Source organism: Sciurus carolinensis, chromosome 1 (assembly GCF_902686445.1).
Source record: "Sciurus carolinensis chromosome 1, mSciCar1.2, whole genome shotgun sequence".
Taxonomy (NCBI): domain Eukaryota; kingdom Metazoa; phylum Chordata; class Mammalia; order Rodentia; family Sciuridae; genus Sciurus; species Sciurus carolinensis.
The window spans coordinates 50,478,720-50,501,809 of record NC_062213.1 but is presented as its reverse complement, the minus strand read 5'-3'; the positions used below and the strand labels follow the sequence as shown (position 1 = coordinate 50,501,809).

Sequence of the window (23,090 nt, the reverse complement as noted above, 5' to 3'; positions counted from 1 at the left end):
AAGGTGAGAAACCAAATGTAAGGCCATCTTATGGCATTAGAGTTAGCCACTTATCTGTACCTGACACTGAGGATGGAGTTGGGGAGGATAGTCAAGGAATCTTTAGACCCCTTAAGAATGGAATGATGTATAGAGGGAAAAGAGGGGTGGGAGGGGTGGGGGGAAGGGAAAAAATAACAGAATGAATCAACCAACATTACCCTATGTAAATTTATGATTACACAAATGGTATGCCTTTACTCCATGTACAAACAGAGAAACAACATGTATCCCATTTGTTTACAATAAAAAAAAGACTATAGAAAAAAAAAAAAGAATGGAATGAATCCTTCAAGACAGAAGGTATACCCTTGAATCCTTAAGTGTGAAAACATTAATGCCTACTAATTTTGCTCAATGATTTTACCTTTCGATTTTTTGCTCCAAGGCAAATACCACCACTTTAGTCCTTTCCTAAGGTTCTTTCCAAGACAAACTCGCTCTGACCAGAAAAGACTAGAGAAATCAAAATTTACCCCTTCTATCTATGAATCTATGTATCATCCTATTATCTATCATCTATCTACCATTGCAATCATTTTTTTCACATTTATTTACTTGAATTCCTATCCCCATTGCTACATATCTATGATATTAATATTCAAAGGACAAAAGTTGGGAAAATTGATTTCATTCACTTTCCTGTAGCCTTGAACACAGAGTGATCCAGTAGTTAGGCAGGGCTGGGTGGCATTAGGGAGCTTAATTTGAACCTGAGCGTGCCTCTGTGAGTATGTCAGACTAAAAGAGAAGAACGGAAATAACATATTTAAATGTCAGGTTATTTTGAGATTTCTCAAGCTTTAATTAAACTTGCCTACAGGTTACACGTTTGGAGTGCTTGATGAGTTTTTGAACGGAGGAAATAGTCTGTCTGCCAGATGGATTTTGCCCAAACTCTCTCAGCAATGTTTAAAATAGCATCTTTTTCCCCCCCTCTTGTCCACAAAATGCTTCTCCAGCATTCCACCAATGGAAAGTTTCACTCATTGAATTGCTTAGTAAGAAGGTCCCTAAATATTCCCAACTCTACATACAGTTTCTCAAAGAGCCCATGCTGGAGGACAAAGAGGAGGTTAATGTGAAATGTCCCCAGTTTAAAAAAAAATATGTATATATGTATGCAAATAGAGTAATGGATTGGAAACAAAGGAATTGGTTCTACTCCTAGACCCACCTCTACTTGCTGTGACCTTAGACAGTAACTCAAGGACTTCTGAATTTTCAATTCAATCATGCAAGTGCTGATTAAGTTTCTACTGTGTATTCAACATAGTGAGGTGAAGGAGGTGAATTATTAAAGCATGGAATGGTTTTGTGAAAAGAAGGCAGACTTTGGAATCAAATAACTCTACCATTCCAGATAATACCATTTATTAAGTGTGTCTATGAACACGTTAGTAAACTCTCCTGTGGAAACGAAGCCATCTTTAATAACTACTACAGGTATCTGATTATCTTCAAGAAGAACTAGCTGTTTGCAGCCTTCTGACTTTCAATTATGAAGAAATTACAATTAGGTAAAAACTCTGTTGAAACAGTTTGGCGTGTGGTATGCAACTGGACCTCAATCTACTTATTTTATACTAGTGTGCTAAATTTGGGTGAGTGAGCAAAAGTGGTTGTATGCATGTCACAGAGAGAGAGGGTATATCCAAGAGTCTATGTGAGAGAACCCGTATGTGTAAATGTGGGCAACAAACAACTTGGACACACACACACACACACACACACACACACCCCTACAGTTTGAAAGTGTTCTCCAAAGTTCATGTATAGAAACTTAATTCTACAATTCATATGTTAATGGTATTTGGGGATGGGAAATTTGGAGAAGCTAATTGAATGAGATGAGGTCATGCAGATGGGTCCCCCATGATGGCATAAGTGGCTTGGTAAGAAGAGCCTGCTTGCTTGCTCTGTCTGAACATGGGATGCCTCTGCCACATTATGATATATCCAGAAGGCCCTTTCTAGATGCTGATGCTACTTTCTTGTACTTGCCTACTGGGGAAGCACTTCCCAGAACCATGAGTCACATAAACTTCTATTCTTTAGGAATTACCTAATTTCAAGTATTTTGTTATAGCAACAGAAAATGGACTAACACACATGCATTAAATAGCATATGTAATGCATATGCATAAGTGTGTTTTTTTTCCAGAAAGAGCTAGAATATTCATATAATTCCTAGTCATTTACTAATTCCAAGCTTTTATTCAAGGCAGCCACACAGATGGCATTTTGTGTACTGCCAGTTAGAAAGAACAATATTCCAGAACTGTTTTGAAATTTCACATGAATGCAAAATAATTGAATTTATATATTGCTAAAATATTGTATTTTAAAAGTCTAATAGTATGTTTGTAAAGAAATTCAACAAATATGGCGCTTTACCACTCATGCTGTGTTTTTTTTTTTTTTTTTTTTTGAAAGTTCTGCTTATTATGAAGAAAAATAAAGGAGAAAGTAAAGAGGGGGGAATAAAAAGAAATTATTTGCTGCATTCTAAGCAAAAAAGCAGTGCTGGAGGCATCACAATATCCAACTTCAAATTATACTACAGAGTGATTGTAATAAAAACTTAATGGTACTGGCATAAAAATAGACACATAGACCAGTGATACAGAATAGAAGACATAGCACAGTCATTTGATCCTTGACAAAGGAGCCAAAAATGTACATTGGAGAAAAGACAGCCTTTTAACAAATGTTGCTGGGAAAATTGGTTGTCAATATGAAGAAGAATGAGAGTAGATCTTTATTTCTCACCATGCTCAAAAGTCAACTCGAAATGGATCAAAGACCTAAAAGAGTTAGACCAGAAACCATGCAACTTCTAAAAGAAAACAAAGGGTCAACACTCCAAAACACTGACGCTGGCAACAACTTTTTCAATAGGACCCCTAAAACCCAGGAAATGATGCCAAGAGTTAATCATTGGGATGGCATCAAATTTAAAAAAAGTTCTGCACAGCAAAGGAAACAATTAAGAATATGAAGAGAGAACTTACAGAATGGGAGAAAATCTTTGTCAGCTACTCTTCTGATGGAGGATTAATATCTGGAATATATAAGGAACCCAAAAAATTTACACCAAAAAGTAACCCAATTAATAAATGGGCAAATAAATTAAACAGACACTTTTCAAAAGAACAAATACAAATGGCCCACAAGTACTTGAAGAAATGTTCAACATCATTAGCAATTAGAGAAATGCAAATCAAAACTACATTGAGATTTCATCTCACACCAGACAGAATGACAGCCATCATCAAGAATAAAAAACAATAATAAATGGCAGAGAAGATGTAGAGGAAAAGCAACACTTTACTGCGGTGGATTGCAAATCAGTATAACCCCTCTGGAAATCAGTAGGGAGGTTTCTCAAAAGACTAGGAATGTAATCACCACATGACTGAGCTATGCCACTCCTCGGTATTTACCCTAAAGAATTAGGTGATCTTACTGTAGAGATACATGTATATCCATATTTAAGCACCATAATTCACAATAGCCAAACTGGAACTAGATTAGGTGTCCATCAGTGGATGAATGGATAAAGAAAATATACCATATCTAAACAGATATGGTATATATGTATATACACATATACATATGTATATGTCTACATATATATTTGGCTTTATTCAGACATAAAGAAAAATGAAATGATGGAATGATGGGTGACAGGTGTATTGTACTATTCGCTGTATTTTAAACTTTTATGTAACAAAATATTTGTATAAAAATAAAAATCTGGGGCTGGGGAGATAGCTCAGCTGGTAGAGTGCTTGCCTTGAAAGCACAAGGCCCTGAGTTCGATCCCCAGTACCGCAAAAAAAAAAAAAAATAAATAAATAAATAAATAAAATAAATAAATAAAAATCGAATCGACCCAAACAAGAAATTTCGTACTTCATATACAAAGTATAATGTGATTGGAGCCCCCTGAATTTGTATAGTGCACAACCTGCACAGCCCTTCCTAGCAGATATACTGTATTTGGAACACACATGATAAAATAGAATATGAAAGAATACGAACTGATTGTGGAAATAAAAGAAAAATGAAAATGGGGAATAAAATAGGATTTATTTAAGAAGTCAAATTTTGCCATAGGAGGATTTCAAATTTAGTTTTAAGCCATATAATAAAAAAAGTCCAATTCTTGGTTTTAAGACAGAAATAATCTCCTGAAGGTTTTAATAAAGAGGTTATTCTGTAAAGTGATGGGAAATTTCTTATTCTCACAACAGACACAAGAGTGAATTTGCTAGGATTATTTTAATAGTTTCTTCAGTAAAGGCTGTGTATCATTCTCTAATTCAGTAAGAGTAATTCTGTGAGTGGAGTGGGTAGGTCAGTACAATGAATTCCATATACCCAACTATCTCTTTGTTGCTCTGGAATGATCCACAGCACCATTTAGAATATTTGGAGAAATACATAATACTTAAACATTGTCTTTCTCGGATGGGCTTATTTATTCATCTATTTTGTGGTGTTGGGATGGAACCCAGGGCCTGGTGTGTGCTAGACAAGGGCTCTACCTCTGAGCTACACCCCCAACTCAGCTGGGCTTTGATAAGTTTTTGTATGAGTTTGAAATTGTACAGATGATTGTGCTTTGGAATGAAATCATTCAGGGAAAGATAAAGAGTTCACTGTATAAATAAAAAGGAAAAGGAAAAAAATAAGTAGACATAAATTAAGACTATATAGAAATGCATAGTCCACAATGGTCTAGTTTTGGGGTTATAATGATGATTAATATTTGCTCTCAAGCTGTTTGTAATCTAGGAATGGTGTGAGTGTATTTCAGGACTGTCAGATTAGTAAATAATAATAATAATAATAGCAATATCAATAATAGTAACATTCATAGCTTGTATTATTGAGTACTTACTATGAGTCAGATAGTTTTGTAAGTTTTTTATTAATCCAATTAATGCTTTTCAATCCTATAAGTTAGTTATATGTTACTGTGATTTCATTTGAGTAATGAAGAAAGAAGTCTCAGTTGAGTAACTTGCCCAGAGTCTCACAGTCCCTATATCATGTCATTGAAATCTAGTCAGGTACTCCTCTTAGCCCAATAAACCCAATTCAGAATGATTGATGTTTTGATAACTGAAAGAAATGGGAATATTTCCTAAAATAAAGACAATTCTAGTCTTAATGCATTTTCTCATGTAGAATTATTTCCCAGAATAGAAATAAAACTAACTCTAAATGCTATCAGTGGAAAAAGCATCACATCCAATGCTGAGTTAGAGACTAAAACTTCAAATATTTGTTCTCATTAAGCAAATTTCCAACTGCGTTATATTTGGGGGACATAAGGTTAGATCACCTGTGTAGACTTTTTTCCGAGATATTCTTTTATCTTTGTCAATGTTATTGGGAAACACTTTGTTCCTTGACAATTTTACAACTTGACTAAGAATAAATTCTAACAAAACTTTTGTGGGTGAGCAAATATCACAGGATGTTCTGGGGTCACGTCTGCTGGGCTACTTGGTCTTTGCAGATACTTTGATATTCAAAAAACTATGTACTGAATCGCAAACACATGTCAGCCTATATATATATATATATATATATATATATATATATAATTTTATTTTTATTTTTTTAATTTCTTTTTCAAGCATATTTGCACACGAGTATTTTTAACAAAGTTGGAGTTAAAATGTCACAGGTTTAAAACGTCTAGTCCCTTTTTCCTTGATCAGGTCTTGATTTCAGAGTTGAATTGACTTTAGAGAATTAATTGGACAATGAAGAATCCTGGTAAAAATTCTAAGGAAGGAGTGAGGGGAAAAACAATAATATGCACACTGTACTTCATGACCTGCATTCTTATCTTCCTTCAAATTCCCAGAGGAATACGTTACTATGATAGTTTAGCTAGAAAACACTATATATCACATAAGCTAATATGGTAGCCCAACTAAATGCTTAGTTGGGAGTCAAAACAGTTAACAATGTCATGTATTTGTGCAAAGTTTATAGTTTTTCCCTCATGAATAGATCCCTGTATCTTGACTTAATAACCATGCTAATTTGGTAAAATAGGTTCCTGTATATAGTTACAGGCAAAGAAACGGAAGTCCAGAATCAGGTTAATTGTTTAATTAATTGCAAGTACTTAAAAGTTTTATCATTGATATGAAACCTAAAATGAGAGCTAACTTCAAGTCAAGGGGCAAATATGCCCAGTCTTGCTCAAATCTATATCTACTATTTCTACTTTCTAAGGAAAGGAAGAAGAAAAAATAATAATAGAGTTATTCTGATGAAGAATAAGAATATGGAATTAAAACAGTCTGGACATCTCCCTGGCACCCATATTTTAAAAATTCTATAGGCAATATAGGCAAAATGGCTTGAAGAGAAAAAAAAAGAGACTTGGAATTAGTTTTCAAAATATTTGGCCTTTTCACAGTGATAAATATCATTAAATATCAGAAAAGAAATCCTCAGAATGGGCTATTTGACCATAACTGGTGAGAAGACAAAAAAATATTTTGAATGAAAATCAGATTATCCAAAACACATAACAATATGTCAGTACGTAAATTCTATGCAATAACTACCCTTTTAACAATATTGATTGAAAAAGGATGGTAAACAAAGAAAGACATACAAAGAGTAAATGATCACATTTATGAAAATAAATAGGCCCACTGGGATTCATTCATTTAGGGAATATTAATTGAGGACCTATTGCTTTTCAGGCACCATTTAGAGAAATGCAAATTAAAAACAAGCTATTAGAATGTAAAACCAATGAGAAAAATAAAGTAAGACCAGCAGTGTTGAGGAAAAATAGCTGAACATTGCTGTTTGCATTGTAAATTGGTTCAATCTTTTTACTAGAAAATAATTTGCTCATATATTAAAAGAGTTATAGAAACATTTTTACCTTTTGACCTACTTATTCCACTTTTGGGAATAAACCTCAAAGGCATAACTTTGAAAGAAAAAGTAATTTTACAAAGATAAATATAACAGTGCTATTTTTAATAATAAAAAAACTGACACAAAGGGCACAAGGCTGAATATGCATATTCATGACAAAAATGAATGTGTATTTGTGCATTCACAAAGATAGGAAGATAATTACATTCATTGATTTATTCAATAGCTATTTATTAGGCATTTATGTGGGCCAAGCCCTGCTGTAAGGGCTGGGGATAGAATGCAGGACAAATGACACATGATGTCCATCAGGATTTCAGGCAGCCTGCACAGTGACATTGTGCAAACTAAAAAAATTTGGCTTCTCTGGGCACCTGTAGTCCTATGGGTACAAAGCTTGCCAGAATTCCTCCTTTTGCAACGTAAAAGGCACCTGTGAACGAGGGAGAGCACAGCAGCCAGGGATCCTGGCTCAAGAGTAGAGTGTGGGCTGAATTCCAGCCCTCCCAATTCCTCACTGGACATCCTAGTGCAGAGAACACAGTTGGCACAGCCACACAAGTTAGCCCTGGCTCTTCCAATTTAGGAAGGAAGAAAATACATTGAAGTGTACCAATGAGCATGTGGCTACAAAGATAAGTGCTCCCAAACAAGGCAAGATAGTTTAAGAAAAGCATATAGCAAGGAGACCTGGGAGGTCCCCAGAGTGGGAGAAGGTAGTAAAATCTGAAAGAAGCTGAGATCTAGGTAAAGGAGGTGGTGGTGGATACATAGGTTGAGGTGACAGCATGTGCACAAGACTCCCTGTGGTTGGATGGAGGATGGCGCATTCAAAGAGCTGAAGGAGAGCAGCAGAATGTCTGGATTCAAGGTACAACCTGAAGTAGAGAGGTCAGCAGGGCTAGATTCTACAGGATTTGTAGGTCAGGATAGGAATTTTGCACTTATTTCTAAGAACAGCATGAAAACATTGACTGATTTTAGAAGGATAGTGACACGATCAGATCTGTGCTCCCAAAGGATTGCTTGGTCACTTGCAGTAGGTCACTGCAGATGTCCTGTAAGAAGTGGAAGTGCTTTGGACTGAAGTGGTAGCAGTGGAGAAGGTAAGATACCAGTGATTTGAGACACACACAGGAGGTGAGATCAACAGGTCTTGGATCTGGACATGTAGGTGAAGTAGAGGGAGGTATCAAGAAAATTTCTTTTTTTTCCCCTCATTAATATTTTATAAGTTAACAATTTAAGTCTTTTGTATCATATTAGTCTCCTAGGATTCCTGTAATAAATTACCATAAAATAAGTGTCCTACAGTTGCAAAAATGTATTCTTTCATAATTCTGGAGGCCACACATTCAAACTCAGGTGTCAGCAGAACTGTGTTCCTTCTCATGACTCCAATGGTAAATCGTTTCTTACATCTGATGCTTCTGGTGACTTCAGGCATTCCTTGCCTGTGGCTGCCTCTTACCTTCACATGGATTTGTCTTTTGTCTCTTATAAGGACACGTGTTTTTGGATTTCGGACCCATTCAGATAATCCAGGATCATATTATCTTGAAGTTCTTATCTTAATGAGATCTACAGAGACCCTTTTTCCAAATAAGGCCATATTCACACGTTCTAGGATTAGGATAGGGGCCTATATTTGTGGGGGTCACCCTTCACCTCACTGTAGGCATCATGTGCATTATGATGAACACCCCAAGTGACCTTACATATTCTATGGTAGGAACTGACCTATGTGCACACATTTTTGTTTCTATACATTATTTGAGGACACTGAAGGGTTTGTCTTTGGTTTCTAAGTGTTAGTTTAAATTTTAAGTGTCCCCTGAAGACTCATGTGTTAAACTTGGTTCCAGGGTGATGCTGTTGGTGGAAACTTTAAGAAGTGAGGCCTAGTGGGAGACTTTCAGGTTATTGGGTGTGTACCCTTGAAGAGGACTGGGAAATCTCAGCTTCTTCCTTTCTTTCTCTTTTTCTCCCTGGCCTTGAGGTGAGTGGTTTTACTGTGCTACATGTTCTCACCATGATGTGCTGCCTTTCCACTGGCCTAAACGCAATGGGCCAATTGATCATGGACTGGAGCCTCTGAAACAATGAGCCAAAAGAAATTTAAAAAAATTTTTTTTCTTAGTTGATTATCTCAGGTGTCTGTTATAGTGATGGGAAGCTGATGATCACCCCAAATAACTTCAAGTAATTGCCAAGTCTGAAAGGCACACTGGTCCTTGTGAAGTCTTTGTGTTCCTTGGTGCCCTGTGCCTATTCTCATCATCAGATATAACCCAAGCATCTAATCAGCTGGCATTGAAGTCTCTCATTTACTGTGAAGCATTGAGGGAAATAATTGTATTCACCTTTGCATCCTCATGGCTGGTACTGTGCCTGGTAAAGAAGGGATTGCATGACTTTCTCTGAGGTACATCATGTTGGATTGTAAGTGGTCCCCAATTTTTTTTTTGTTTCTATCAAACCATAATTAATTCTGTGTGTGTGTGTGTGTGTGTGTGTGTGTGTGTGGTGCTAGGGCTTTATGCATGTTAGGCCAGCAGTCCACCAACTGAGTTACCTCCCCAGTCCACAATTAACTACTTAATTAATTCAAAATTACTGAATAGCTGATGTGCAATTTTTAAAGGAGACAGAATATAAATAAAAATCACCACATATTGTCTAGTTTTCATGTAGCTGCTGGTAATATATAAATTCTTATATTTTAATAGCTCAGTCTGTTGGAAAGACCCATCTGAATAAATTAACTATAAATCAGTAGTAGTTACTATAATAAATGCACAAAAGAAATATTATAGGGGCATAGAACAGGGAGCTGCTATTTGTTTTGGGGATAGTTAGAAATGACTTCAAAGAGATGATATTTAAATCCGTTCTTGAAGGATGAGTGAGCAGAAATTTTACAGGGGGAGAAACCAATTGGGAATCCTATTGAAACCATAATAGAAACACAAGAGTGAAAATTCTGTTATTTCAAGAATAATGAGTTTTTTTTTTTTTTTTTTTTTTTTTTTTTTTTTACAGATGTGGAAGACAGATAGGAAGTGGTTAAATATATTGAGGGAACAAGACTTGACACTAAATGTAAATGTAAGGCTAATAATAGAGGCAGAACCACCATGAGGCCATCCCTCTGCAGATCCTAGGTCTTTCTTTTAAAAAATGGGGTGTCTGCACTCTTTGGATGTTAATTAGAAATGTGGTCTGGGTTTTCTCCATGGCAGGTTGTAAATTTATATTTTAGTCAGGACTTTGCTCTTTTGGATTAATATATAATGTCCTCGAAAGCCCTCACTTCTTTTCTTTCTTATTTTTTCCTAAGCAAAAAGAGCCCTCTTTAAAAAGCTACATGATAGTGCTGTATTTAGCTCATTTTAACAAAGGTCACAGCATTTCTGAGTAGTAAACACTATTACTAGATCTTTCCAATGTCTGGATGTTTGGCAGCCATGCCTCCATCTGGAATAAATGACTGGAACTCCAAGAGCGTAGGACAGCTGTGGGCCTGTGAAGCCTGTGGGCATCTGGAAGAGGCAGATGCATCCTGTTTCTCCTTAGCCACAGCCAGGAAGAGAATCAAGGCAAAACCCTCCCTGTTGCTCAAATCAGCCAGACTATTGAGCAAGTTTAAAGCCTGTCTGGTCCACAGGTTTTATTTTGGCTTTAGAAACCAAATGGATAAGAGGAGATTTATTTGAGAAGCTGCTGTCAGGAATCTAGGATTACTTACAGTTGCAACTCAGCAGAACCTGGATTCTATTCCTAGGGCATTTCCTCCTGTGAGGATAATATCAGCAATTAATATACTTGTATTTGTAAAGCTTTATTCTTCAGGGAATATTCAACCCTTGGGAGAGGTCAGTTAATTAATTTCTGCAATGTTTCAGATTAGACTGTTGTATGTTTTATGACCTTGAAGATAACAGTGATTATGAAGCTGCAAAAACATTAAATCAGTTTCGCAAGGAGTCCCAGTAAGGAAGTAATAGAAGTAATAGAAAACAGTCAAAGAACACAGGTCTTGGATAGTCTAATAAGTGTTTGCACCACTGCCTCAGAGCAGAGTCCTCACAGGAGTGTCCACCCAGTTGTTAAGCAAGGAGAAAAATTACAAAGAGAAGCAATATTATCAACAGAGAAATAATATGCATCAACATTCTAAGGAAATCCAAGCTACTCTAATATGAAATCATTCATATCTCTGAAACTCAGAGATAACTTCTTAGCAGCTATGAAGCCAGAGATTGGACAAATGCTTTTCATTTGTGGTGGGGAAGGTCACTGGACCCTGATCCATGAACACTTGGGTTTGAGCATTGTTTCCCTCACTCATGAACTTTTATCCTTGGTAAGATACAGGGCACCTCAGAATAGCAATTTTCTCAATTATGGAATGATTAATAATTGTCCAAACAGTAGACTGTTCACTCGACCTTAAGAACCAGTCTCCTGGTTCAAGATGCTCATTTTTCACTTGAATCATTGCTACTAACTTCCAATGAGTCTCCTCTCTTTTATGCCTGTGTCTTTTTCATTCAGCTATTGGAGTGGTCTTTTAAAATTGTAATTCAGTTTGTGTTATTATTTTGCCTAAATCTCTTTACTGAAATCTATTTGTATTTAGAATAAGGCACAGATTCCTTACTATGGCCTTCAAGACCTTGCATAATTTGTCTCTTGCTCACTCACTGGGCCACATCTTGTCACAGTGTCCTGTTCATGTGCTCCAGTCATACTGACTTTTCTTCTCCTTGACCAGACAAGGCTTCTTTACCTCTAGGCCTCTGCTGTTCAGTCATCTGAGTAACTCTTCCCCATTTCTGAATGGTTCCTCTATTTACTCTTTCAAGTCTTAGGTCAAATAACTTCTGTTCAGAGAGGTCATCCCTAACCACTGTATTTAAAGTAGCATCCTCTGCCATTTTCTAACATTTTTTTTTCATTCACAGTAATTATTACAATGTGATTATCTCATCCAGTTAATTGTTTAACTATTTATTATAAGTTTTCCCCCACCGGACTGTCAGCTCTGTGAGAGAAAATGTTTTATCTGCTGTTTTTACTGAGCATTCCCAGGATATAGAGCAACACTTGACAATCTAAGTATGTACTAGGTACTCAATGAATGTATATTTTTGGGTGAATAATGAGTACATTTAAAGGTGATAATGCATATGGAAGTGTTGAGCTCACAAAGTGCTTCAATTTGCTCTTATATTCTTGTTCTTGGGGACTTGTTCTGGGATAAACTTCTCTTGGCCAATAGGAAATAATGGTAATGATAGTTAATACTTATGAGCTTTAAGTAAATATGGGACACTGTTCTAAGTGCTTTTAATGAATTAACTCGTTTACCAACCCTCTACTATATGTACTGTTATTATCCTAATTATTAAGATGACTAGACTAAAGAACAGAAGGTCAAGTAACAGAGGAACAAAGCTAGTGAGTGGGAAATAGGATACAGACTCAGGCAACTTAGTCTCATAGCTATGATTTTAACTTTAACTTACTCAAACCCTTTGTCAGCCCAGCATTCAAGTTTTCCAACAATCTGATAATAGCTCCCTCTCCCAACCTCTTCTCTCACTATTCTTTCATTGACTCATCCATTCATATATTTATTCAACATACATTGAGCTTCTATTGCTACATTCTGCAGGGCACTGACCCGGTCCTAGTATTACAGAGCTAAATAACCTAGCATTCATCTTTAGGCCTGTTGAAGTCAGGGAAAGAATGGTTAGAAACGCGGACATCCCTATTTTACCAGTGCTCTCAATGCAATCAAACCTTTGAGGAATTCAAGCAGGGAGTTTACTTATTTTATAACCTAAGATTATTCTTTTATAGCAAATGATGGATTTCAATACTTATGAAGCATCTTCTAGATACCTGATTTCTCCAAACACTGCTCCAGCTTTTAGAGTAACCAGAACTTGAGCACCATCAGGGCCTCCAAGGACTTGGACTTCTCCTTGCTTAATGATATACATTTCTTTACCAATTTCTCCCTGTATGCCAAATATAAAGAGGAAATAGTAGCCATTGTATACTAGACAATTATACCCCAAATTAAGAAATAAAAACTCTTCTAAAGGAGCAAATATAATTGAAGGAAGCACAGAATATGATTGTAAAGACCTGTGTTACAGAAATTGGTTGGATATATGTGAAAGGAAATAATCAGAAAGACAACACTTCACAACACTTGAGCACTGTAAACCATCACTGGATACATGAAGATAGTTTAGCCAGCATACTGCTCCAGGAATGGGCATGGGTAGAGAAAATAATTGATTTTATATATGATGCACTCTGACTTTGGTGACCACAGGTTATAATCTGGAGAAGGTACTTGAGACACCCAAAAAGCATGGACTCCAGACATTCCAAGGTCAATTCTGTCCTTTGACCTATGCCATTGAGGTCTGATTTTGGGAATCATGGCACAGAAGACCTTTAAGTTATTAGTTTTGTCCCATATTGAGAGATGTTAATGCACCAAGTTATCTTACTCAGTTCTTATTTATCTTTGGAGATTCCTGGGAACTAGGGCAATGACCCATGATCAAGTTCCTAGAATTCATCTTCTGGGGTGTTCACATGGTCCCAGGTCAATGATATTACTGTATGCCTGAGGCAGTGTGACAAGGTGTACTCAGCTGTCAGCATTGTTTAATGTAAACACAATGATTTTTGATGTGTACCTCGTACCTAGTTTTGAGTTTGAATCTCGATTGGTCATTTAGCTATATGACTAGCCTCATTTAAGTACTCTGGGCTCAAGACTCAGATGACTACTTAAAGTGGAGATATTTTGCTCATGTCCCTGTGGTACAATGGAGAGGAAAATGAATATACATGTGGCCTTCATAGAAGTAGGGCCTAGAATACCTGTGACTGATTTCTCTAGTCTTTGCTCCTGTATATCTTTTTCTAATGGTTTCTGACGATCCTTTACTATAATAAATCTTAAGCTATGAATATAACTTTTTGTTGAATTATGTAAATCACCAAAGTCATGGGTAATTGTGGGGTCTTGGCCACATCTCAACTTCCAGAAAGAATGTGTCCGACAAGAGACCTCAGTGACATTTGGGTCAAGAGAAGCTGTTAAATTCTAAAAAGGCCAATTTGCATAATAGTAGACAAGTTATTTAGGTAGGTCCCTTCATTCATATTAAGTAAGGTCTTCATCTGCCTGAACTCTTGCAGTGGTCTGAATATGTCCTTCAAATTTTTCATGTTGGAAACTTAGTCACTAACTTCATATGTTAATGGAGTTGGAGATGGGGTCTTTGGGAGATGATTAGATCCTGGGGGCTCTGCATTCATGAATGGACCCTTAGTGGATTATCACCAGAGTGACTTTGTCATAAAATCGAGCTTTCTCTGGTGAGCTTGCTCTATCTTGCCATGTGATGCCCTCTGTCATATAATAGTCCAACAAGAAGGCCCTCACCAGATGCTGAGCAGATGCTGGTGCCATGCTCTGGGACTTTTCAGCCTATAGAACCGTGAGATAGTGCTGGGGATATAGCTCAGTTGGTTGAGTGCTTGCCTCACATGTACAAGGTCCTGGGTTCAATTCCCAGATCCACAAAAAGAAAAAAAAAAAAAACAAAAACCTGTGAGATAAATAAACCTTTATTCTTTGTAAATTACCCCATCTGTGGTATTCAGTTATAGCAACAGAAAACAGACCAAGAAGCTATAAACAAGTTGCAGGAATATAATAAATTTACTTGGTTTAGGAAGGGACTAGGTTGAGTCAATCAAATATTCTTATTAGTCTTTCTTTCAAAGGATTATATAGAATACATTAAAACCAACTCAAGATTATACAGTATTGATTATGGTTTGTTTTGAGATGGCTGAGACAATGTTTACTTTGTTCCAATGCTGAGCACAAGGCTTGATATATAGTATGCACTCTTTTAGGGATAGGGGAAATATAATTGTCTCTGGAAAGTTTTGAAGTCCTTTGATACCTACATTTATATTCCTGAACATCAAGTGCACTATAATTATTAGGCTAAGTTTAAAATTGTCAGATTGTACCTCTTAGTCAATATCTGGGAAATTGAAATTTTTGTTTTATCTCCCCATTACCATCATGAGGAATAGAGAGTAAGAACTGTCGTTTCTACTTTAGAGAAAAGAAAATAAAGGCACAGATTGACTTAGTTGACCAGTCAATATTCTGTGACTTGGTAATTAGAAACAAAAGGAAACTTAGAACCCACATGTCCTAACTGAGCAGTGAAAGAGGTATGTTTAACTTTTGTATTATGCAACATATTAAGCATGTATTTACAATTATATATGGATCAAAGTAGAAATTTCAATTTTATTATAGTTATTTATATATAAATATAGGTACTAATAATGATATCTTGCCTTTGCATAATACTTTCAAAAATAATGAGGGGCTGGGGTTGTGGTTCAGTGGTAGAGTCATTGCCTCACACGTGCGAGGCACTGGGTTCAATTCTCAGCACCACATATAAATAAATGAATTAAAAAAGGTCCACCAACAACTAAAACAGTTTTTTTTTTTTTTTTAAATAAGAATATATGGTATTTGTATAGTTTCTTTTTTCTTCTCCTTCTTCTTCTTTTGGTACCAGGGATTGAACCACTGGGTCACACCTCCAGTCCTTTTTTATATTTCATTTTGAGACAAGATCTCACTAAGTTGCTGAGGCTGGCTTTGAACTCTCCTATCTTCCTGCCTCAGCCTCCTGAGCTGCTGCCATTATAGGCATGTGCCGCTGCACATGGCTTGCATGGCTTCTTATTTTATTTTCTGCATTTATTCTATCAGAATGTGCTATTTTATAGTTGGAAAGCATTTCATAGACATTAACTCATTTAATTTTTTGCATAAATTCCAGTGAGGTCAAATCAGAAGGGTATCCTTACTCTTATTTAAAAACTGATAGTAGAGGTTTAGAAAGGTAAGTGTCTTGAACAGAGTTAAAAGATTGGCAGTTGACAGCACTAGAACTGGCAACATCTATGTTATCTCACTCTGGAATATGTGCAGATGACCATATCCAATGTTGACTCCAACATCCAAAATTTCTCTCTTAAAAATGAATAAAGTAGATATGATTTATTTATTAATTTTGCCATACTAGGGATTGAACACATAGGTGCTGTACCACTGAGCTACATCCCTAGCCCTTTTTTTGGTGTTGTTTTGAGACAAGGTCTTACTGACTTACTGAGGCTGGCCTCAAACATGTGCTCTTCTTGCCTCAGCCTCCTGATTTGCTGGAACTGTAGGCATGTGACACTGTGCCTGGGGATGATTTTAAAAGTAAGGCAAAGTGTCTGAAAATTAGTCTTCCAAGGGTTACTCCAGGAAGTAATGATCAGGACAGGGTCACATTCTGTGTTTTTTTGCATGAAGTAATTCTCAAGGAACTGGAATGATTTTTTAAAGGCAGTTATTACAACTGACTGGCAGTAGAAGTACATAATGGGTACTTAAATATAGTTCAGCACTTTTAATTATTTCTTAATGATCATTTCAATAATTTTCCAAGGAGATCTGGCATAATCAACGAACCAAAACTTCCACTATTTCTTGCATATTTCTAGGCTAATTTAAACCTTTCCTGCAAGTTTAATTAGCATTCAAATGAAGTAGATATTCCTCAGAGAATAAGGACTGAGAACTGTGCAAAAATAAAATGGAATGAAGCTCTGAGGCTGGTCTATGTACCGATTTCAAGAAAGTGCAGAAGTGCAAGTGCTTCATGAAGGGCACGGTAGTCTTTAGTGAGATCCAAGTTGGAATTTCAAGGTTCTTTATAGGAGGCTATCCCAAGGCTGGTGGGGGCATTATGAAACTTAGCGGATCCCATCAGAAAACAGTGGTCCTACTAACAGTGTGGTTACTGGATCATCAGCATCACTTAAGAGGTTATTTAGAGGTACAAATTCTCAGGCCCTGCTTCAGAAATATTAAATCAGAATCAGGGAATGAAGTCCTGGGAATCTGTTTTAAGATCTCTGGCACCCAGGCACAATGGTGCATGCTTGTAATCCCAAGGGCTTTGGAGGCTGAGGGAGGACTGTAAGTTCAAAGTCAGCCTGAGCAACTGAGTGAGGCTCTATGTGACATAGCGAGACCCGGTATCAAGATAAAAAATTAAAAAAATAAACTGGGCATGTGGCTCAGTGGTTAAGTGCCCCTGGGTTCAATCTCAGTACCGAAAAAAAAAAAAAAAAAAAGATTTCTGGGTAATTTCTACACTGCTACAGAACATTCTGAGGAAATTCCCAAATAGTCTGAAAGCAGTCCAAACAACCCACTCAGTAACCTTAGAAACCATTTCGAGGATCAGATCATTCAGCAAACTCAGTCCCAAACCCTGTCATTTCATCAATTATTTTGGTAAACTGAAATTGAACATGATTCTTTTCCCCTTCATTTTTCCAATAGTGTTTTTGTGGAAACAATAAGCAAAAACCAAGGTGAACTATCTGTCTAAAGTCTGGTCAAGTCTTTCGTCTCTGTCAAAATATACTACCATGTAAACCTCCTTTTAAAAACAAAAACAAGAAATGTGACTTGTAGTTCTAATGTTTCCTCCTTTCTTCCTTTCTTTCCATCAGTGATGTTCACTGATGTGTTTTTATTATTGGGTGATGAATGTGGTATGATGAAAACATTAGAAATGAGAAGGTTGCATCTCTACTCTGCATTTCACACTTCGTTAAGCAAATTTTTACTGCTTAGGGACCCAAGTACTAAAGTTTCTATGAGTCATCTCAATTTCCAGTCCCTGCTGCTATTGGAACAAATTGAAAGGCCATTTTGGTACATTAAGACCATATCATTTTAATGCATCACTGCCCCTAGGGGTCTTTAAATTGCACTGTGGTTTGTATTTCCCATTCTAATGAAATGATTTTACCGATTTACCTACTTTTTTTTTTTTTTTTTCCTGGGACTGACGATCAAGCCCAAACACTAAGCAACATTCTACAACTGAGCTTCACTCCCAGTCCTTTTTACTTTTATTTTGAGAATAGGGTCTTGCAAATTTGCTGGGCTGGCCTGCAACATGCAATTCTTCTGCCTCAGCCTCACTAGTGGCTGCAAATACAGGCATGTGACGTGGTGCCTGGCTTAGTCTGTCTACTTTTAACTTGGATGAGTTTGTGTAGGATATATTTTGTATATTCCTGGTTTCCATTATGTCACAATCTCTTCTTCATTGCTCTTATTTCTGACAGCTCCTTCTCAACTGCCTTCTCTGAATATTCTTCATTGACCTCCTCCATAAATGTTGGTGTTCTTCAAAGTTACAGCTGTGGCCTTTTTCTCAGCTTTCTTTTAAAGTCAGCCTTCACTGTAACTGCAGTGCCCAAACATTTGCCTTCAGTGCCATCTTCTATCATCAGACTGATTTCCACCTGTCACCATGTGCCTCCAGCCTGATACTTTAAGTACTTCACAGTCCATTTGACTGTCTTTCTCCACTAGCTCAGTCACTCACTTGCTTCCATTCCTTGGACATGTGAAGCTCTGTTTTGCCTCTTGGTCCACCAACTCCTCATTAAACATGCTATCCTGTCCACTGAGTTTTTTGTCTGTTAGCTTTTAAAAGTTTTCTTAAAGAACTATTTTAATCCCTTAGATTTTACAAAGGTCATGCCTGATCAACTCTCCCAACCTCCAATATAAATTAAGTGCCTTTTCACATTCTCCTGTCAACTTTAATTTTCCTTTTATATGATACATTCTGGAGTAAGGCATTTTTTAAAAAGTTCATTTATTTATTGATTTTTTTCTTCCATAGGCCAGTATTTCTTAACTTTCACTACATTTTAGAATCATATGGGAGCTTTTACAAAATGTCAATGTGGAGGCGCCCCCCCCTGTGTGTGGAACCCAGACTCCCACATTCAGGTGATTCTGATGTACACTGTGAATTGAATCCGTGGTGCTAGATTTTAAGCACCTGGAGGGCAAGACCATCTTTTTTCTCTCAGTACTCAGCATAGAGCCTGTCCCATGGTATTTAAAAAGCTTTGTTAAGTTTTGCTAAATAAATCATTCTAAAATTGTTCTAAATATTTACTTTCCTGTCATTTCTACACTCCTCCTGGAAACACTGTTCCTTTCTCTCTGCCTTAGCTTGTGTTAGTTCTTTCCTCTACCCAGAACACCTATTTCGTCTTTGACTTGGTTCACTCCAAATCATCTTTCAAGACTTAGTGTGAACATCTTTAGGAAAACTTACCAGTAGCCAGGAAGGACAAATGCCATTTCTTTATGTCCTATGAAACCTTGTACTTACTTTAGTATTTCTTTGGAATGAAATAAATGCTTCTTATCCTCACTTGTTTGTGAATTCCAAGATCTTGGATCCACTCCCATTTCTTTGAATTGTTCATGTTCTTCTATTTTTTTAAATTTTGATTATTCATTTCAGCTTTGAGTTACCCTCTCCAGAAATAAAAACCAGGGTCATCCTTTTCTCCCCTCGTAAAGCTAGTGATCAGAGATGGGCAAAACTATTTATCCAAGGGAATGTTTGTTTCAGAGTTATTTATGACAATATTCATTTGGAATTTGATCATGATATATCTATAGATCAGAATGTTTTGCACCTTTAAAAAATCAGATTATCAAAGACTACTTAATAACATGTAAAATGTTCATATGATATATTGTCACATGACAAGTTTCAAAACATACATATTATATGATCTTGATTTCATAAAACAAGCTCTATCTACCCATCAAACTTTATAGAATGATAGGCCAAATATATGAACAGTGATTACTTCTGGGTGGTGGAATTTTTGTCTTTTGTTTTATGTGTTTTCTATTTTAAAAATAATGACTATAAATTACTTTTGAAATCATAAAATGCATAGTAAAGTTTAAAAAACATGGCATTGATTACCACTAATGAGCTGAGCAAAGCATAGGTAACTGATGATTTGCTGAAGACATAGAGCAGAAATACCTATTGCTTCTGTAACTTATTCCTCCACCTAAAATATTTAAAATTAATGGGGTGTAGCAAATGGTAATTTACATTCATACAAAGCACATTTTGATTTCCAAGTTTATATTCAATAATATATGTAATGAAATCTGCATTGTCTTCCTTCCTTTTGAAGTCTAAGGGTAGCTTTTTGTTTTACAGAACCAAATATCATAATTATTTCTATACTATGGAATTCACCCTGGGCAGATTTTTGTCTTAACTGTACTCACAACCTGTGTCTGAATTCTGCAAATGTGCTTATTAGTTGTGCATCTGAAAATAGTGTGCACTCACCTTTTTGCAGACAAAGTCGCCAGGTAAATAGATAGTGGATTTCAATCTTAGCAACATGTCATAAATCATCTGGTTGTCACAATTCTATATAAAGAGAAAAATAATTCTTATAGACACAGCAAAAGGCCACTATCCCAAATGAATTAAAAACACAATGGAAGTAAATAGTAATGGATTCTGTCTGTATTAGCACTAAAATATTAGTTGCCAGTGGATATGAACGTGACCCAAAATTTGGAAAAACAGATAGCTGAAGCATAATGACTAGACTTTGCAACTTGATCAGGTAGGTCTGGGTGAGAATTCTGTCTCTACTTATTATTATGCAGTCTGTCATGCCCTCTGTTTCCTAATCTGTAAAATGGTTATAGAAATGGCGCTTATCTCATAAATAAAACTTAGCATGGTTCTTAATCAATGATAGTTATTAATGATTGTGATTATTAGTACATTAGGACTCAAATAGATCACAATCTTTGTAGATATTTTTCTTATATCATCTTTCATACCATTATTAGGTATTATTTAACTTTTCAAACTTATATGTCTTTCTTCCCCAACTGAATTATCATTTTCTTAGGGGCAGGGAAAATATTCATAATAAATATGAAAGAAAATCTGTTGAGTGAATGTTTATATTCACTTTAATGTTATAAGAAACAAATTTTGTTTGTTAAAATAAATGTCTATGTGTATATTTTGTCTAAGTAATCATAATTTATATGATAAACTAAAGAAAAATTTATAGACGTTTCAAAAATCCCACTTTATAGTGGCTTTGAGTCTTTTACTTTCACCAAATATTTTTATCTTTTCTCCCAGAAGTGCAAACATGTAGCAATTTTCCTTTTGTAGTTGGCCCTGCTCACCCTTTAGGGGAATTAGGATTTTGTAGAGAAATAATCATAAAGTCAGTAGTAGAGGAAGGAGGAGGAGAAGCAGAGGGCCTGCCCCCAATTTGTGGATTGGCTGATCCTTTCTTTAGTAATCACTAGTTTTCAGTAATGGTTTCTGTAGCAGACACTTGACCTAGATCCATATGAAATTTAGACCTCAGGGTTGCTTAGCTGATAAGGAAAGTTAATCATTTATGATTGAAATATCTTCACATAGCCAATGGTGAGAAGCATTCAGACAAACTTGGTGTTAGAATTTTAAAAATTCATTTGAGAAAGGATAGCTTCTGGCTGTCCAGAATGGAAAAAAGGCCAAGGCCAGAAGGAATACCTTTTGAAAAAAAATTATAATCATTCAAATATATTAATTGTACCAATTAATGGGTTTCACTGTGACATTTCCATACACAAATATGTCGGGCTTTGATCAAATTCCCCCTCCCTCTTCCTGCCTTCCTCAGTCCCACAGGATCAGTGTAGCTGGATTTTATTGCTAGATCTATTTTAAGATTTATGAGGATCATACTGATCTCCATAGTGGCTGTACTAATTTACATTCCCACTGACAGCATTACAAGGGTTTTGCTCTGCATCCTTGCCAATATTTATTATTTTTTATTTTTGATAATTGCCATGCTGACTGTAAATAGGTAGAACCTCAATGAAGTTTGGATTTGAATTTCCTTGACAATTAAATATGTCGAACATTTTTTCATATGTTTCTTGGTCATTTGTATTTCTTCTTTTGTGAAGTATCTGTTCAGATCATTTGCCTCTTCATTAACTGGATTATTTGTTCTTTTGTTGTCACCTGTTTTCAGTTCTTTATGTATTCTGGATATTAATCCTCTGTCAGATGAATAATTTGATTCCCACCTTTAGTATATTTTTGGATTTTTAAAATTTTTTCTAATTAGTTAAACATGACAGTAGAATGCATTTTGACACATCGTGCATGAATGGAGTATAACTTCTCATTCCCACCTTTTCTATTTGTATCCCTCTTCTTTCTTTCTCTTTAGACTAATTATTCTGGCTAAAATTTTAAGTACTATAGTGAATAGATGTCTTATAGGCTATCATTTTTGCTAAAGCAAATCAAAGGACAATTTTTTTCAAAATAGTATTTTTAGTAAAAAAAAAAAGTAAAAAAGTTGTTTTTAGCAAAAATTCTCCAAGTAAATGACTCATTTGCCCAATTTCTTTAAATGCTATCATCATTTTAGAATTGTTTTATTTCAGTAATTGGTATTCTTATCATTCAAAACTCACTTAGAAAATTCAAAAAGTTGCTCTATATATCTTCTCCACTAAGGAAAGTTAGCATCTTTGACATTTTAAAGAAAATCCATTAGAAATATGCTTGTGGATAAACCATTGACTATGATACTCCCACTCCTTGATCTATACTCAAAGGACTTAAAATCAGCATATTACAGCCACATCAATGTTTATAGCAGCTCAATTCTCAATAGCTAGACTGTGGAACCAACCTAGATGCCCTTCAATAGATGAATGGAGAAACAAACTGTGGTATATATACACAATGGTATATATTTAGCCATAAAGCAGAATAAAATTATGGTATTTGCAGGTAAATGGACGGAGTTGGAGAATATCATGCTGAGTGAGATAAACCAATCCCAAAAAACAAAAGGCCGAAAGATTTCTCTGATAAGTGGATAATGATTCATAATGGAGAGGGGGAGGGGGTAAGGGAAGAATGGAGGAAGGATAGATTGTGTAGATGGAAAAGCAGGGGGAGAGGGTGGGGAAGGAGGAAAGATAATGGAATGAGATAAACATAATCCTATGTACATATATGATTGCACAAACGGTGTGACTCTACTTCGTGTACAACCAGAGAAATGAAAAGTTGTACCCCATTTGTAAA

The 23,090-nt window shown here is 36.0% G+C and overlaps 1 protein-coding gene across 1 annotated transcript in view; it reads right to left on the bottom strand.

Moving 5' to 3' along the window:
• Cngb3 (cyclic nucleotide gated channel subunit beta 3) overlaps nt 1–23,090 on the bottom strand; it is a 147,626-nt gene that overhangs the window by 6,607 nt on the left and 117,929 nt on the right. The window contains exons 14-15 of the mRNA XM_047530139.1: nt 20,301–20,384; nt 12,880–12,998 (exon numbers count right to left, since the gene is read on the bottom strand). Coding sequence (XP_047386095.1) covers nt 12,880–12,998; nt 20,301–20,384 — 203 coding nt within the window. The remainder of the gene's footprint in view (nt 1–12,879; nt 12,999–20,300; nt 20,385–23,090) is intronic.